Below are 19,193 nucleotides of genomic sequence, written 5' to 3'. Positions count from 1 at the left end.
GGTGACAGCTAGTGGTGTTCTGTTATTTTCTTTGTTGGGCCTGTCCTGTAGAGGGTGACTTCTGGATACTCTTCTGGCTCTGTCAACTTGTTTTTTCACTTCAGCAGGTGAGTATTGTAGTTTTAAGAATGATTGATAGATATCTTGTAGGTGAATGTCTCTGTCTGAGGGATTGGAGCAACTGCGGTTGTATCCTGAAAGATGATCCCTCACTCTCACAGATCTTGGGAGACAGACCTGTCTTTGCTCCATTGACTTCAATGAGCTTTTTGATCAAGCCTTTAATTCACAGATATACCTGAGGATATGCAATGAGCCCCTCTAGATGTGAAAGATTTTCATCCTATATTTAAATTTTTCAGAAGAATCTATAGGCTGAAGATTACAAACTGAAATGGAAGAGAAGGGGTTTTGGTTACTGGCGATTGTCCTGGTATTGGAATGCAGAATCCTGATTGAAGGAGGTGAAATACCAAGTAAGTACAATTAACATTTCATCCCAAAGTGATGATGTATGAGCCAATACAAAACTTCTATTGACTTCATATGACCATGCTTCATTCCCTACTCAAAGCAAGGTAATGTATCTATGGGAAATATTCTTGGTTTCCAGTGTTCTCTCCCTACATCAGACTTTTGATCTCAGAGATACTGGTTGCCAAATAGGCAACTGTAGAATTTGTAGCTTCTCCAATGGAAGTTCTAAGAACTGATCAAACCTTTCCTGAAGTAGAAACCGACTCATGCCCAGTAATTAGAAGCATCATCGGGAAATTGTTATTAAATGGGCAGCCTCTGTCCCTTCTCAGTAAACCTCTCTCCCAAAATGTAGAGTTTCCCATTTCAGGCCAGGAAACCCAGCAGGTCAACACTCTAGATCTCCTGGAATGGTTCACCGCTCCAGGCCAATGGAGACTGAAGGAAGTGGCGTGGGCCGAGGGATGTGCTGGCCACCGCTTCCCACAGCCCCCATTGGCCTGGAGCAGCGAATCATGGCCAGTGGGAGCTGCGATTGTCCGAACCCGTGGATGCGGCAGGTAAACAAACTGGCCCAGCCCGCCAGGGGCTTTCACTGAAAAAGTGGCGGCCCTCATTTCAGAACCACTGCACTAAGTGAAATTCTAGGGCCTATGTTACACAGAGGGTTTTAATGGTGCCTTTCGGCCATTCAGTCTGTGAGTCTGTACATCTGTGGAGGCAAATCTTTGTCTTAGCTCCTAATGCAGAACAGACTTCAAATTTATTCACAGATTTTGATGACCATAGCATATTTCAGGTGGCATTTAAATTGAAACAACATAATTTTTAACTATAGTGAACTAATGGTCATCCTTTACATTAACATTCCATTCATAAATGGTTTATAAAGGGTTAATAAATTACAAAGGGTTCATCCATTTTTTCAAGTTGTTGGAGCCAAACAGGTCATTAGTTTGTTTATAACCGTGGCTTATAACAACTTCTAGTGATGTGTTTATAACTATCCATAAGACTAATCCGGTTTGTAACATGCACATAATAGCTAGTATTAATTTATTAACACTTTATTTGCCATTGATAAAAGAAAACATCAAGTAAGACCAGAATAATAAATATCCAGTAGTCCAGACAGGTCAATTCAACACACATAGTACAGAAAAACTCACTCTTAGCACTCCCTTCTCTTACAGTGACTATCCCCAGAGAAGCAGAACTTTGTAAACCAACATTCTTAGTTTCCTTCTCTAACCAAGAGTGTTTGGAAGACGTGTAGTAGTAGGATTTTATGTTCGTATTTCATATAATATGAATGAAGAATACAGAATAGTAATGTAGCATGTATTAAATGTATTGGTGCAAAATTTGATCATATCCTGCCAGCCACCCATTTTAAATAGCAGAAAGGAATGGGCTAATGGGTCATTTGGTAAAGATGCATCAGCTGGATTCTGTATCTGGGCTGATTTCAAAGCAGTAACAGAACTTTTTAGGGTCACCAATTTGTTGTAGGGTTCGCATTTTAAAATACACATTCATGGCATTCTTTTACTTTTCTTTGGCATTGCAACTCAATGTTTATGTTAGCCAACGGGATTTCAGTATTGAGAAAGATGACTCCAATATTTGTCTTCAAGAATACCAGACTTAGCCTTAGTGTGAGCCATGGGAGCAGGTAAACTACTCTCAACAGGAACTTTCCTGGGAAAACAGTGCTGTACGGGTTCCAGGCAGGAAAAGGAAGCAGCAGAGCTCTCAAGCGTGCTGGATTCGCCATGACGTTTCACATTTCTGCTGAATCCGGCTGTGTGTTTCGCTACTGAGCCCATTCACAGCACTGCATTGTGAGTGGAAGGGGGGAGCTTAATACTTGTAGTTTAGTGGTGGAAGGTGGATTACACTGGAATTGAGGAGAGCATGATTTCAACTCTTACCTCAATGGACTGCGGTTGACATTCCTGTGCACTATAGCAATCGGAGCTGGGCAAACAACACTCTAAGGCCCCCTGCAGAATCCCACTCTACAATATTATAGTCTGTCAGGTTTTACTTGTAAGAACTGAGATATCATTTAACAACTTCCCAATTTTTCTATGGGTACTGTGTTTAAATTTAGGGGATTCCATTTCGAGAGAGCTATAAATTTCAACTTCTGAAAGCATAGAAGATAAATGACACTGCTATTAAGATAATAATTTGAATGAGCAGAGTACTGAAAACTAATCATGAATAGGACAATATACAAAATCTTGGACTTTGTCTTTAACAGGAACAGCTGAATGTGGTATGAAAGTAAAAGAAAGAACGAACTGTGGTTATGCAGGCATTTCAGAAAAAGAATGCACAACTAAAGGATGTTGTTTTGATGACAAATACCCAGGTGTGCCGTGGTGTTTCTATCCTCACCTCAGAACAGGTAAGATACCTCTATGAAATGTGTATAATTATCCCATTACTTGAATATATGAAACTAATGGAAGTGGAGAGTGATGCTTGTTTTCTCCCCGGCCTGCATTATGCTTTGTGTGAAGCTGGCAAATCTCTTTTTGACAGACCCTCATGGTCTCTTCCTTTATTTTCTTATTTTTCTCTCTTATACACACTCACAGTATCACATGCTGACCAGTGTGGTTCATCCTTAATTGGCTCCCTGTACTAGTCCTAGTCCAATCTCCTGTTTAGTGGACCACATGTGCCTGACGCAAAATATCCAATAATGCCTAATGTGGAGAGGGTACCGTGTCAGGTTCCCCCAGGGTGTCACCTGGATCTGGGGTACCACTGAGCCATCTGACCCACCAGCCAGGGCACCCACTCACACTGTGCTGCTGTGATAAGTTGCGAAGCCCTCCAAGCATGCATTTTCGCCATCATTCTCGTTGCCATTCAGGCTGTGAATCTGTTCCTCTGTGGAGGCAAATCTTTGTCAGAAACTGCCTTAGTTTGTAACGCACAACCACAACGTATTTCAGGTGGCGACTTCAATTGAAACCATATAATTTTTAAGGCTAGTGGACTAATGGTCATACTTTATATTAACATTCCATTCATAAATGGTTTAAAATGGTTAATAAATTACCAAGCATTAGTCCATTTTTAGAAACTGTTCAAGCCAAACAGGTCATTAGTTTATTTATAGCCTTGGATTATAACAACTTCTACTGAGGTGTATATAACCATCCATAACAGTCATCCCCTTTGTAACATGTGCATAATAGCTAATATTTATTTATTAACACTCTATATGCCATGCATAAATGAAAACTTAATATCAAGTAAGACCAGAATAATAAATATCCAGTAGTCCAGACAGGTCAATTCAACACACATAGTACAGAAAAACTCCTCTTAGCACTCCCTTCCCTTACAGTGACTATTCCCAGAGAGGCAGAACTTTATAAATCAACTTTCTTAGCTTCCTTCTTTAACCAAGAGTGTTTGGAAGACGTGTAGTAGTAGGATTTTATGTCCGTATTTCATATAATTTAGAATGAAGAATAAAGAATAATAATGTAGCATGTATTAAATGTATTGGTGCAAAATTTGATCATATCCTGCCAGCCACCCATTTTAAATAGCAGAAAGGAATGGGCTAATGGGTCATTTGGTAAAGATGCATCAGCCGGATTCTGTATCTGGGCTGATTTCAAGGCAGTAACAGACCTTTTTAGGGTCACCAATTTGTTGTAGGGTTCGCATTTTAAAATACACAATCATGGCATTCTTTTACTTTTCTTTGGCATTGCAACTCAATGTTTATGTTAGCCAATGGGATTTCAGTATTGAGAAAGATGACTCCAATATTTGTCTTCAAGAATACCAGACTTAGCCTTAGTGTGAGCCATGGGAGCAGGTAAACTACTCTCAACAGGAACTTTCCTGGGAAAACAGTGCTGTACGGGTTCCAGGCAGGAAAAGGAAGCAGCAGAGCTCTCAAGTGTCCTGGATTCGGCATGACGTTTCACATTTCTGCTGAATCCGGCCATGTGTTTCGCTACTGAGCCCAGTCACAGCACTGCAATGTGAGTGGAAGGGGGGAGCTTAATACTTGTAGTTTAGTGATGGAAGGTGGATTACACTGGAATTGAGGAGAGCATGATTTCAACTCTTACCTCAATGGACTGCGGTTGACATTCCTGTGCACTATAGCAATCGGAGCTGGGCAAACAACACTCTAAGGCCCTCCGCAGAATCCCACTTTACAATATTATAGTCTGTCAGGTTTTACTTGTAAGAACTGAGATATTATTTCTCAATTTACCAATTTTAAAGTGGGTACTGTGTTTAAATTTAGGGGATTCCAAATTGAGCGAGCTATGAATTTTAACTTCTGAAAGCATAGGAGATAAATGACACTGCTATTAATCTAATAATTTGAATGAGCAGAGTACTGAAAACTAACCATGAAAAGGACAATACACAAAATCTTGGACTTTGTCTTTAACAGGTACAGGTCAATGTGCTATGAACGTAAAAGACAGAAAGAACTGTGGTTATTCAGGCATTTCAGTAAAAGAATGCCAAACTAGGGGATGTTGTTTTGATGCAAAATACCCAGGTGTGCCGTGGTGTTTCTATCCTCACCTCAAAACAGGTAACATGCCTCTATGAAATGTGTATAATTATCCCATTACTTGAATATATGAAACTAATGGAAGTGGAGAATGATGCTTGTTTTCTCTCCGGCCTCCGTTATGCTTTGTGTGATGCTGGCAAATCCCCTTCTGACAGAACTTCATGGGCTCTTCCTTTATTTTCGTATTTTTTTCTCTTATACACACTCACAGTATCACATGCTGCCCAGTGTGGTTCATCCTTAATTGGCTCCCTGTACTAGTCCTTCTCCAATCTCATGTTTAGTTAGGGTTACCATACGTCCAGTTTTTCCCGTACATGTCCGGCTTTTCGGCAATCAAACCCCCGTCCGGGGGGATCTGCCAAAAAGCCGAACATGTCCGGGAAAATGCCGGCCGGGCACTTCCCCTCCCGCGGCTGCTCTGCTCCTCCCCTGACTCTTCGGCTCAGTTTAAGAGCCGAGCTGCCCGAGCGCTATGGGCTTCAGGCAGCCCCCATGCCTCCGGACCCCAGCCGCCAGCCGGACACTTCCCCTTCCGGGCTCCGCGACGCAGGGTCCGGAGGCATGAAAGCTGCCCGAAGACGGTAGCACTGGGACAACTCGGCTCTTAAACAGAGCCGAAGAGTCAGGGGAGGAGCAGAGCCTCCGGCCGTGGCGGCTCTGCTCCTCACCTGACTCTTCGGCTCTGTTTAAGAGCCGAGCGCTACGGGCTTTGGGCAGCCCCCATGCCTCCAGACCCTGTGCCGCCGGAGCCCGGGAGGGGAAGTGCCCGGCCAGGGGCGCAGAGTCCGGAGGCATAGGGGCTGCCCGAAGCCCAAGCGCTACTGGCTTCACAGTTTGCCAGGCAGCCTCCAGACCCTGCGCCCCCAACTGGGCGCTTCCCCTCCCGGGCTCCTGCTGCGCTGGGGAAGCACCGGCCAGGGGCGCAGGATCTGGGGGCTGCCCGGCAAACCGTGAAGCCGGGAGTACTCGGGCAGCCCTTTCCGCATGGCTGGGAGTGGGAGGGAGAAGGGGGCGGGGTTGGGGCGGGGAAGGGACAGAGTTGGGGTGGTGCTGGGGGTGGGAAATGGGCGGGGCCAGGGCCCCATGGAGGGTCCTCTTTTTTTATTTGTTAAATATGGTAACCCTATGTTTAGTGAACCATGTGTGCCTGACTCAAAATATCCAATAATGCCTAATGTGGAGAGGGTACTGTGTCAGGTTCCCTCAGGGTGTCACCTAGAACTGGGGTACCACTGAGCCATCTGACCCACCAGCCCGGTGCCCACTCAGACTGTGCTGTTGTGACAAGTTGCGAAGCCCTCCAAGATTGCACTTTCAGCAGCATTTCACGTGGCCATTCAGCCTGGAATCTGTTCATCTGTGGAGGCAAATCTTTGTCAGAAACTCCCTTAGTTCGTAACGCACAACAACAACGTATTTCAGGTGGCGACTTAAATTGAAACCACATAATTTTTGAGGCTAGTGGACTAATGGTCATCCTTTATATTAACATTCCATTCATAAATGGTTTATAAATGGTTAATAAATTACCAAGCATTAGTCCATTTTTAGAAACTGTTCAAGCCAAACAGGTCATTAGTTTATTCAAAGCCTTGGATTATAACAACTTCTACTGAGGTGTATATAACCATCCAGAACAGTCATCCCCTTTATACCATGCGCATAAAAGCTAGTATTCATTTATTAACACTTTAGATGCCATACATAAATGAAAACTTAATATCAAGTAAGACCAGAATAATAAATATCTAGTAGTCCAGACAGGTCAATTCAACACACATAGTACAGAAAAACTCACTCTTAGCACTCCCTTCCCTTACAGTGACTATCCCCAGAGAAGCAGAACTTTATAAACCAACATTCTTAGTTTCCTTCTTTAACCAAGAGTGTTTGGAAGACGTGTAGTAGTAGGATTTTATGTTCGTATTTCATATAATTTAGAATGAAGAATAAAGAATAATAATGTAGCATGTATTAAATGTATTGGTGCATAATTTGATCATATCCTGCCAGCCACCCATTTTAAATAGCAGGAAGGAATGGGCTAATGGGTCATTTGGTAAAGATGCATCAGCCAGATTCTGTATCTGGGCTGATTTCAAGGCAGTAACAGACCTTTTTAGGGTCACCAATTTGTTGTAGGGTTCGCATTTTAAAATACACAATCATGGCATTCTTTTACTTTTCTTTGGCATTGCAACTCAATGTTTATGTTAGCCAATGGGATTTCAGTATTGAGAAAGATGACTCCAATATTTGTCTTCAAGAATACCAGACTTAGCCTTACTGTTAGCCATGGGAGCAGGTAAACTACTCTCAACAGGAACTTTCCTGGGAAAACAGTGCTGTACGGGTTCCAGGCAGGAAAAGGAAGCAGCAGAGCTCTCAAGCGTGCTGGATTCGGCATGACGTTTCACATTTCTGCTGAATCCGGCCATGTGTTCTGCTACTGAGCCCAGTCACAGCACTGCAATGTGAGTGGAAGGGGGGAGCTTAATACTTGTAGTTTAGTGGTGGAAGGTGGATTACACTGGAATTGAGGAGAGCATGATTTCAACTCTTACCTCAATGGACTGCGGTTGACATTCCTATGCACTAAAGCAATTGGAGATGGGTAAACAACACTCTAAGGCCCTCCGCAGAATCCCACTCTACAATATTATAGTTTGTCAGGTTTTATTTGTAAGAAATGAGATATCATTTCACGATTTCCAGTTTTAAAATGGGTAGGATGTTTAAATTTAGGGGATTCCATTTCAAGAGTGCTATAAATTTCAACTTCTGAAAGCATAGAAGATAAATGACACTGCTATTAAGATAATAATTTGAATGAGCAGAGTACTGAAAACTAACCATGAAAAGGACAATACACAAAATGTTGGACTTTGTCTTAAACAGGTACAGGTGAATGTGGTATGAAAGTAAAAGAAAGAACGAACTGTGGTTATTCAGGCATTTCAGTAAAAGAATGCGTAACTAAGGGATGTTGCTTTGATGACAAATACCCAGGTGTGCCGTGGTGTTTCTATCCTCACCTCAAAAAAGGTAACATGCCTCTATGAAATGTGTATAATTATCCCATTACTTGAATATATGAAACTAATGGAGGTGGAGAATGATGCTTGTTTTCTCCCCAGCCTCCGTTATGCTTTGTGTGATGCTGGCAAATCCCCTTTTGACAGAAGTTCAGGGCTCTTCCTTTATTTTCATATCTTTCTCTCTTATACACACTCACAGTATCACATGCTGCCCAGTGTGGTTCGTCCTAATTGGCTCCCTGTACTAATCCTTGTCCAATCTCATGTTTAGTGGACCATCTGTGCCTGACTCAAAATATCCAATAATGCCTAATGTGGAGAGGGTACTGTGTCAGGTTCCCCCGGGGTGTCACCAGGATCTGGGGTAGCACTGAGCCCTCTGACCCACCAGCCGGGGCGCCCACTCACACTGTGCTGTTGTGACAAGTTGCGAAGCCCTCCAAGCTTGCACTTTCACCATCATTCTCGTTGCCATTCAGGCTGTGAATCTGTTCCTCTGTGGAGGGAAATCTTTGTCAGAAACTGCCTTAGTTTGTAACGCCAAACAGGTCATTAGTTCATTTATAGCTTTGGATTATAACAACTACTGAGGTGTATATAACCATCCATAACAGTTATAACCTTTGTAACATGCGCATAATAGCAAATATTCATTTATTAACACTCTATATGCCATGCATAAATGAAAACTTAATATCAAGTAAGACCAGAATAATAAATATCTAGTAGTCCAGACAGATCAATTCAACACACATAGTACAGAAAAACTCACTCTTAGCACTCCCTTCCCTTACAATGACTATCCCCAGAGAAGCAGAACTTTATAAACCAACATTCTTAGCTTCCTTCTTTAACCAAGAGTGTTTGGAAGACGTGTAGTAGTAGGATTTTATGTTCGTATTTCATATAATTTAGAATGAAGAATAAAGAATAATAATGTAGCATGTATTAAATGTATTGGTGCATAACTTGATCATATCCTGCCAGCCACCCATTTTAAATAGCAGAAAGGAATGGGCTAATGGGTCATTTGGTAAAGATGCATCAGCCAGATTCTGTATCTGGGCTGATTTCAAGGCAGTAACAGACCTTTTTAGGGTCACCAATTTGTTGTAGGGTTCGCATTTTAAAATACACAATCATGGCATACTTTTACTTTTCTTTGGCATTGCAACTCAATGTTTATGTTAGCCAACGGGATTTCAGTATTGAGAAAGATGACTCCAATATTTGTCTTCAAGAATACCAGACTTAGCCTTAGTGTGAGCCATGGGAGCAGGTAAACTACTCTCAACAGGAACTTTCCTGGGAAAACAGTGCTGTACGGGTTCCAGGCAGGAAAAGGAAGCAGCAGAGCTCTCAAGCGTGCTGGATTCGGCATGACGTTTCACATTTCTGCTGAATCCGGCCATGTGTTCCGCTGCCGAGCCCAGTCACAGCACTGCAATGTGAGTGGAAGGGGGGAGCTTAATACTTGTAGTTTAGTGGTGGAAGGTGGATTACACTGGAATTGAGGAGAGCATGAGTTCAACTCTTACCTCAATGGACTGCGGTTGACATTCCTATGCACTATAGCAATTGGAGCTGGGCAAACAACACTCTAAGGCCCTCCGCAGAATCCCACTTTACAATATTATAGTCTGTCAGGTTTTACTTGTAAGAACTGAGATATTATTTCTCAATTTCCCAATTTTAAAGTGGGTACTGTGTTTAAATTTAGGGGATTCCAAATTGAGCGAGCTATGAATTTTAACTTCTGAAAGCATAGGAGATAAATGACACTGCTATTAATCTAATAATTTGAATGAGCAGAGTACTGAAAACTAACCATGAAAAGGACAATACACAAAATCTTGGACTTTGTCTTTAACAGGTACAGGTCAATGTGCTATGAACGTAAAAGAAAGAAAGAACTGTGGTTATTCAGGCATTTCAGTAAAAGAATGCGAAACTAGGGGATGTTGTTTTGATGCAAAATACCGAGGTGTACCCTGGTGTTTCTATCCTCACCTCAAAACAGGTAACATGACTCTATGAAATGTGTATAATTATCCCATTACTTGAATATATGAAACTAATGGAGGTGGAGAATGATACTTGTTTTCTCCCCGGCCTCCGTTATGCTTTGTGTGATGCTGGCAAATCCCCTTCTGACAGAACTTCATGGGCTCTTCCTTTATTTTCGTATTTTTTTCTCTTATACACACTCACAGTATCACATGCTGCCCAGTGTGGTTCATCCTTAATTGGCTCCCTGTACTAGTCCTGGTCCAATCTCATGTTTAGTGGACCATGTGTGCCTGACTCAAAATATCCAATAGTGCCTAATGTGGAAAGGGTATTGTGTCAGGTTTCCCCCGAATGTCACCTGGAACACTGAGCCCTCTGACCCATCTGCCGGGGCGCCCACTAAGACTGTGATGCTGTGACAAGTTGAGAAGCCCTCCAAGATTGCACTTTCACCAGCCATTCAGGCTGTGAATCTGTTCCTCTGTAGAGGCAAATCTTTGTCAGAAACTGCCTTAGTTCGTAACACCACAACCACAACGTATTTCATGTGGTGACTTAAATTGAAACCACATAATTTTTGAGGCTAGTAGATTAATGGTCATACTTTATATTAACATTCCATTCATAAATGGTTTATAAATGGTTAATAAATTACCAAGCATTAGTCTATATTTAGGAATTGTTGGAACCAAACTGGTCATTAGTTTATTCATAGTCCTGGATTATAACAACTTCTACTGAGGTGTATATAACCATCCATAACAGTCATCCCCTTTGTAACATGCGCATAATAGCTAATATTCATTTATTAACACTTTATATGCCATGCATAAATGAAAACTTAATATCAAGTAAGACCAGAATAATAAATATCCAGTAGTCCAGACAGGTCAATTCAACACACATAGTACAGAAAAACTCCTCTTAGCACTCCCTTCCCTTACAGTGACTATTCCCAGAGAGGCAGAACTTTATAAATCAACTTTCTTAGCTTCCTTCTTTAACCAAGAGTGCTTGGAAGACCTGTAGTAGATTTTATGTTTGTATTTCATATAATTAAGAATGAAGAATAAAGAATAATAATTTATCATGTATTGGTGCATAATTTGATCATATCCTGCCAGCCACTGATTTTAAATAGCAAAAAGGAATGGGCTAATGGGTCATTTGGTAAAGATGCATCAGCCAGATTCTGTATCTGGGCTGATTTCAAGGCAGTAACAGACCTTTTTAGGGTCACCAATTTGTTGTAGGGTTCGCATTTTAAATACACACTCATGGCATTTTTTTACTTTTTTTGGCATTGCAACTCAATGTTTATGTTAGCCAACGGGATTTCAGTATTGAGAAAGATGACTCCAATATTTGTCTTCAAGAATACCAGACTTAGCCTTAGTGTGAGCCATGGGAGCAGGTAAACTACTCTCAACAGGAACTTTCCTGGGAAAACAGTGCTGTACGGGTTCCAGGCAGGAAAAGGAAGCAGCAGAGCTCTCAAGCGTGCTGGATTCGGCATGACGTTTCACATTTCTGCTGAATCCGGCCGTGTGTTCTGCTACTGAGCCCAGTCACAGCACTGCAATGTGAGTGGAAGGGTGGAGCTTAATACTTGTAGTTTAGTGGTGGAAGGTGGATTACACTGGAATTGAGGAGAGCATGATTTCAACTCTTACCTCAATGGACTGCGGTTGACATTCCAATGCACTAAAGCAATCGGAGCTGGGCATCCAATTCTCTAAGACCCTCTGCAAAATTCCACTCTACAATATTATAGTTTGTCAGGTTTTACTTGTAAGAACTGAGATTTCATTTCACAATTTCCCAGTTTTTCTACTGGTAGGGTGTTTACATTTAGGGGATTCCATATTGAGAGCTATAAATTTTAACTTCTGAAAGTATAGGAGATAAATGACTCCGCTATTAAGCTAATAATTTGAATGAGCAGAGTACTGAAAACTAACCATGAATAGGACAATACACAAAATCTTGGACTTTGTCTTTAACAGGTACAGGTCAATGTGCTATGAAGGTAAAAGAAAGAAAGAACTGTGGTTATTCAGGCATTTCAGTAAAAGAATGCGAAACTAGGGGATGTTGTTTTGATGCAAAGTACCCAAATGTACCCTGGTGTTTCTATCCTCACCTCAAAAAAGGTAACATACCTCTATCTATGAAATGTGTATAAATATCCCATTACCTGCATATATGAAACTAATGGAAGTGGAGAATGATGCTTGTTTTCTCCCCGGCCTGCGTTATGCTTTGTGTGATGCTGGCAAATCCGTTTTTGACAGAATTTCATGGGTTCTTCCTTTATTTTCTTATCTTTCTCTCTTATATACATTCACAGTATCACATGCTGCCCAGTGTGGTTCATCCTTAATTGGCTCCCAGTACTAGTAGTCCAATCTCATGTTTAGTGGACCATCTGTGCCTGACTCCAAATATCCAATAATGCCTAATTTGAAAAGGATACCCTTACATACCGCATGAGCCAGCTCCCGTTAACATCAATAAGAAATTTCATTTAATGTTATTTAGATTAAAAATCTAAATGTTTTCCATGAACGTTTTTATTGGAAAACATTTCGACAATTTTTTGTGACCAGCTTTAATGCGAGCATCAAAGGTGTTCCCTAGTGCTTCATTCCCTACCCAAAGCCAGGCCAGGTATCCATCTGAAATATTCTTGGTTTCCAGTGTTCCCTCGCTACATCAGACTTTTGCTGTCTTGTAGACTTACTGGCTGCCAAATAGGCAACCATAGTATTTGTATCTTCACCAATAAAAGTTCTAAGAAATGATCAAACCTTTCCTTTAGTAGTCTCATGCCCAATAATTAGAGGCATCGTCAGCAAATGGTTAGTAAATGGGCAGCCTCTGTCCCTTCTCAGTGAACCTCTCTCCCAAAATGTAGTTTCCCTTTTCAGCCCAGGAAACCCAGCAGGTCACCCTCCTAGAGTTACCCTCTGCATCTCCTGGAACGTGGTAGATTTTTCTAATCTGGCAGACAAAAGAGAAGCAAGATCCAGTGGGTGGAATTGAAGCCTGAAAAATTCAAACTAGAAATAAGGTGTGAATTTTGAATAGTGATGGTAATTAACCACTGAAAGAGATTTACCAAGAGATGCAGTAAATGTTTTATCACTTGCAGTCTTTTAAATCAAGTATAGCTGTCCACACTCTGCTTGTTATTGGACTCAATGAAGGGATCACTAGGTGAAATTCCACTGCCTATGTTACAAAAAAGATTTTAATGGTGCCTTTTGGCCATTCAGTCTGTGAATCTGTACATCTGTGAAGACAAATCTTTGTCAGAAACTGCCTTAATCCCTAATGCACAACAGTCTTCAATTTTATTCTCAGGATTTTGATGATCAGAGTGTATTTCAGGTGGCAGCCTAAATTGGAACCACATAATTTTTAAGGATAGTGGACTAATGGCCATCCTTTATATTAACGTTCCATTAATAAATGATTTATAAAGGTTTAATAAATTACCAAGGGTTAATCCATTTCTAGAACTTGTTGGAGGCAAACAGGTCATTAGTTTTTTTACAACCGTGCCTTATAACAAATTCTACTGATGTGTTTATAACCATTCATAACACTAATCCTGTTTGTAACATACTCATAATATCTAGTGTTCATTTATTAACACTTTATATCCCATTGATGAATGATAATGTCAAGTGAGACCAGAATAATAAAGATCCAGTAGTCCAGCCAGGGTAATTCAGCACACATGGTACAGAAAATCTCACTCTTAGCACTCCCTTCCTTTGCAGTGACTATCCGCAGACAAGCATAACTTTATAAACAAACACTGTTAGCTTTCTTCTTTAACCAAGAGCATGTGGAAGTCCTGTGTCTTATGTTAGCTAACAGGACTTCATTAATGAAAAATATGACTCCCAATATTGGTCTTCAAAAATACCAGTCTTACTTTAATTTAATTTAATTTAGATTAAAAATCTAAATGTTTTCCATGAACGTTTTAATTGGAAAACACTTCAACTTTTTTTTTTTTTGACCAGCTTTACTGCTGGTTGGAAACTTGAAGGTAGGGAGGGGAATAGTAAAAAAAAAAAAAAGTAAAAAAAAATTCATGGTTTAGCATTAGAATAACTTTTCAACTAGCTGTAGCGATTTTTTCATCTTCATTAACCTGAAAAATAGAGAATATTGTAGGGGCATCTCAGTTATCTCTTCCTTATGCAGATATATGACATACATTTGTTTCATCTTCCTGTATTGGTTTATGATATATACCAGGGGTCGGCAATCTTTCAGAAGTGGTGTGCCGAGTCTTCATTTATTCACTTTAATTTAAGCTTTCACGTGCCGGTAATACATTTTAACATTTTTAGACAGTCTCTCTCTATAAGTCTATATATTATATGACTAAACTATTGTTGTATTATAAAATAAACAAGGTTCTCAAAATGTTTAAAAAGCTTAATTTAAAATTAAATTAAAATGTTGATCTTACGCCACCGGGCCGCTCAGCCCGCTGCTGGTCTAGGGTTCTGTTCACCTAGGCCGGCAGTGGGCTGAGCGGGGCCTGCGGCCGGGACCCCAGACTGGCAGTGGGCTGAGTGGCTCAGCCTGCTGCCGCTAAGGGGTTCCATCTGCTGGCTCCTGCCAGCCGGGATCCTAGCTGCCGGACCTGCTCAGCCCGTTGCCGGTCTGGGGTCCCGGCCCTGCCCACATACAGTGGGTACCTACCTTCTCCCTGGTTCTGATCCATTCTCTTCCTCTCTCTCTGCACTGAGCTGAGGGTGGGAGTGCACTGAGCACAAGGCTGGGGGTGAAGGAGCAGGCTGGGGGTTGGGGTGTAGGGTCTGGCCAGGAGCTAGAATGAGGGAGGGGGCTCAGGGTTGGGGCAGGAGATTTGGATGTGGAGCGCTTACCTGGGCAGCTCCCATTTGGTATGAGGGGTGCAGGTGGGAATGTGGGGGTGGTGGTGCAGGAGCTCCCGTTTGGTGCTGAGGGTGGGGGTGGGGATTTGGGGGGTGAAAGAGTCAGGATGTGGGAGGTGCATGAGGTATGGGGGGGCTGGGTATGTGGGAGGTGCAAGAGTCAGGGCAGAGGGCTGGGGGCATGTGAGGGGAATGCAGGTGTCAGAGCATGGAGTGTGGGGGGCCTGGGTATGTGTGGGGGTGCCAGAGACAGGGCTGGGGTCATGGGGGGTGGTGAAGGAGTCAAGCAGAGGGCTGGGTGTGTGTGAGGGGGGTACAGGGCTCAGGCCAGGGGCCTAGGGAGGCGGGGCGCAGGGCTCAGGGCAGAGAGCTGGGTGTGTGTGAGGGGGGGTCAGGGCGGAGGGCTGGGGGTGTGGGCTGGAGTCGTGGGGTGCTCACGGCAGGGGGCTGGAGGGGATATGCCCCTATTCCACTACCCCCCTTCCCCAAGGCCCTGCCCCTGCTTCTTTTCTGCCTCTGCCAGAAGCAGTGAGCACGCTGACTCCACTCCTCCCCCAACCCCTCCCTCACAAGGGCCATCAGCTGATCGGCCGGCAGGGAGGGAGGGATGGAGAGGAGGAGGAGGGACAGGAACCCAGCACACTGCGGGAAGAGGCAGGGGAGCCGGCAGGACCAAGCTTCTGCCCCCTGCCCCCTCGGGAGAGAGTGGGGGGGCAGAGGGCAGAGAAAAGCGGGCCGGGCCGGGCCAGGCTGGGCAGGATTTTTAATGGCATGCTGCTCCCTGCCGGGACTACGGCAGACAGCAGCGTGCCATTAAAAATCAGCTCACATGCCGTCTTTGGCATGCGTGCCATAGGTTGCCAACCCCTGATATATATTTTTGTTCTGCTGCTGGCCCTCCACAGCTAGGACCCTGTGTCTTCCAGCAGCCATCAGCACAAATCCCACATGAAGGGCACAAAAAGTTGGTGCAGATTCCAGTTGTGGCATCCCAGCCTTTATGCCACTTCCACTATCAGGGCTCTGCTCTGATCTTACTCACCTCCTGGATATAACAGAACTAAAGAAAAAGAAAATATTGACACACACCTTCTATTAGACCAACTGAACTGTGTCCAGTCATCTGAGGATGTGTAGAAGGGGACTGTTGTGTTGAACAATTGCCTGATATACACCTCTCAATTTGTCACAGCTTTGCTGCTTTAGGATTCAGAAAAATACTTTTCATTGACTTGTGGACTTGATGGGAAAATCTGACCCTAAAATATTGGTTTTCCCTTTTTTTTCTACCCTCAGATTATTAAAGAAAATCTACCCCAGGAACATACCCCAGGAACTTCTCTGTCAATAGAACCACTGACGAAGGAATGTGTTTAAATCTTGCGATTTCTACTCTAATAATTTTGATTTCCAGGTCATTCCTGTCTTATACAATGACACAGTTAATTACTGGATGGGGGTGGGGTTTGGGTACCAACTCATTTTTAAAAAAAAATCCTCTTCACTGGTTTAATATTGGGCAACTGTTTATCATTTTCAATAAATCCAAATAACATATAGAAATGGTGTGTTGCATACCAGTTTGTTTTTAATATTCCGAATGTTTCCTCTTCCTTTCAACATTATGTCCCTGATTCTCCACTTTGTTTGTGCTGCATAATAGGGAGTGGTGGCCTCAGAAAGCTGGCTGCAACTCCCTGATCCCTGACTGCTCACATCAGGGGAAGTTAGAACAGCAGAAGGCCTGCTTCAACTTCTGCCTTTGACACACGCTAACCTCACACCACAGGGGGAACCAGACAGAGCCCCACTCTACTGGGTCCCCATAATAAGAACATCAGAATGGCCACACTGGGTCAGACCAATGGTCCATCTAGCCCAGCATCCTCCCTTGTGACAGTAGCTGGTGCCTGGTGCCAGAACAGGGCAATTATTCAGTGATCCATCCCCTGTCATCCAATCCCAGCTTGTGTCCCTAACCATCTTGGCTAATAGCTATTGATGGAACTGTCTTCCATGCCCTTATCTAATTCTTTTTTTAATACAGTTATAGTTTTGGCCTTCACAACATCCCCTGGCAACAAGTTCCACAAGTTGACTGTGCGTTGTGTGAAGATGTACTTCCTTTTGTTTGTTTTAATGCTGCCCATTAATTTCATTGGGTGATCCCTGGTACTTGTGTCATGTGCAGGGGTAAATAACACTTCCACATTCACTTTCTTCACACCATTCATGATTTTATAGACTTCTACCATATCCCTGGCCGTTAGTTGTCTCTAAACTGAACAGTCCCAGTTGTCTTAATCTCTCCTCATATGGAAGGTGTTCCATACATCTAGCCATTTTTGTTGCCCTTCTCTGTACTTTTTTTGAGATGGAGTGACCAGAATAGTGCACAGTGTTCAAGGTGTGGATATCCCATGGATTTATATCATCTCATTATGATATTTTCTGTCTTCTTAGCTATCCCTTTCCTAATGGTTCCTAATATTTTGTTAGCTTTTTTGACTGCCTCTGATCATTGAGCAGATGTTTTCAGAGAACTATCCACAATGAGTCCAAGATTTCTTTCTTAAGTGGCAACAGCCAATTTAGACCCCATCATTTTGTATAAATATTTCCATTTATGTTTTCCAATGTGCATTACTTTGCATTTGTATTTCAGTATTGAATTTCATCTGCATTTTGTTGCCAAGTCACTCAATTTAGTGAGCTCCTGTGATGAGGTGGACTAGGCCTTGAGGCCTCTGGCTATAGGCCTTGCCATGCCACGCCTCATCCCAGAAAAAGGCAGTGGAGAGGGTCCTCCAAGCTGCCTAGAGAGGCGGCGTAGGATGCAGCCAATCAGAGAGGCTGCAGGCAGCAGCCAATCAGGTCTAGCAGACTTGTTTAAAAGGATCTCCGGGCCCAGAGTGAGTTCAGCCTGCTGTCTGGGACTGGGGGAGCAAGTGGTGCTCTGGTTGACTGTAGTAGCTGAAATAGCCAAGGCAGGTTGTTTCTGGCCGGGAATGGGGAACAAAGAAGGAGCTCCTGGCTGGCTGCTGGGACTCGACAAAGATAAGGGCCGTGGGGAAGTGGCCCAGGGAAACACAGTTAGTTAAAGTGATGTGGCACATAGCTCCGACTTAGAGGCTTCCTGGGTTGGGGCTCAAAGTAGTGGGTGGGCCCAGGTCAGTCTCCAACAGCCATTGGGGAAGTGGCTGTGACCTGAGAGAAGGGAGTTTAGACACGCCCAGGGAAGGGACTGTTTATGGAACTGTAACCCCCTTGGAAGGGGGTTGAACTGAGACTGACCCAGCTGGAGATCCAGAGTCAGAGGACTAAAGGGCAGATGAAGAGTCACCAGGTAGGAAGCCCTAGGGGTGCTGTTCCATCCCAGAGTAGGAACCTTTGCAAGTAAGCTGGCCAACTAGGATACTGAGATAGGCCCTGTTGGTCAGACTGAGGTCCAGAGCCCGGGCAGGGCTACAGAGATGTTGCCAGTGGAAAGGTATTGCAATGGGCCCTGTTGGACTGTGAAGTGACTGAGACAAGGAGGAGCTGCAGGACATTACTGAGGACTTTGAAATAGGCCCGGTTGGACAGTATACCCCGGAAGGGGATTGTTTTCTTTAGTTTCTCACATGGACTGTGAGAGGACTGAATCACCAAAAGCCTGCCTGACAAGCGCAGCTGCTGACAGGGGGCACCATGAGTGGAGGAAATTGAAAAAACTGCATACACACCCTACCAGAAGGTTGCGCTCGCAAGAAGTGGGTGCCACACTGCTACAGATCCCTTTGTAAATCTTTGCAGTCAGTTTTTGGCGTAACTATATTGAGTAATTTTGTATTGTCTGCAAACTTTGCCACTTCACTATTTACCCCTTTTTCTAGATCATTTATGAACGTGTTGAACAGCACTGGTCCCAGTGAAGATCCTTGGGATACCCTGCTATTTATCTATTTCCTTTGTGAAAACTGACCATTTATTCCTAACCTTTGTTTCCTATCTTTTAATCAGTTACTTACTTATTTATTACTTATACTTATTATTTTGTTGGTCTTTTGACTGACAATCAACATTCAGTTGCCAGTTTGATGACTTTAGTTGTGGTTTTCCATTTAACAGGGTGAACCATGTGAAGGTCATCTTCTTTCATCCAACTTCCCATCTGGCAGATTATGG

General features: G+C 43.1%; 1 protein-coding gene across 1 annotated transcript; it reads left to right on the top strand.

Annotated features, from left to right (window-relative positions):
- The first annotated feature begins 394 nt into the window (after positions 1–394).
- LOC128835522 (putative gastrointestinal growth factor xP4) lies at positions 395–16,495 on the top strand. Its single transcript, XM_054025085.1, has 7 exons — positions 395–476; positions 2,747–2,893; positions 4,925–5,071; positions 7,955–8,101; positions 9,968–10,114; positions 12,111–12,257; positions 16,323–16,495. The coding sequence occupies exons 1-7, from the start codon at positions 395–397 to the stop codon at positions 16,328–16,330; spliced, it is 825 nt and encodes a 274-aa protein (XP_053881060.1). The 3' UTR covers positions 16,331–16,495.
- The last annotated feature ends 2,698 nt before the right edge of the window (positions 16,496–19,193 follow it).

This window comes from Malaclemys terrapin, chromosome 1, assembly GCF_027887155.1.
Source record: "Malaclemys terrapin pileata isolate rMalTer1 chromosome 1, rMalTer1.hap1, whole genome shotgun sequence".
Lineage (NCBI taxonomy): Eukaryota > Metazoa > Chordata > Testudines > Emydidae > Malaclemys > Malaclemys terrapin.
Note: the sequence above shows the minus strand (reverse complement) of the source record. Positions and strands in the feature narration are given on the sequence as shown.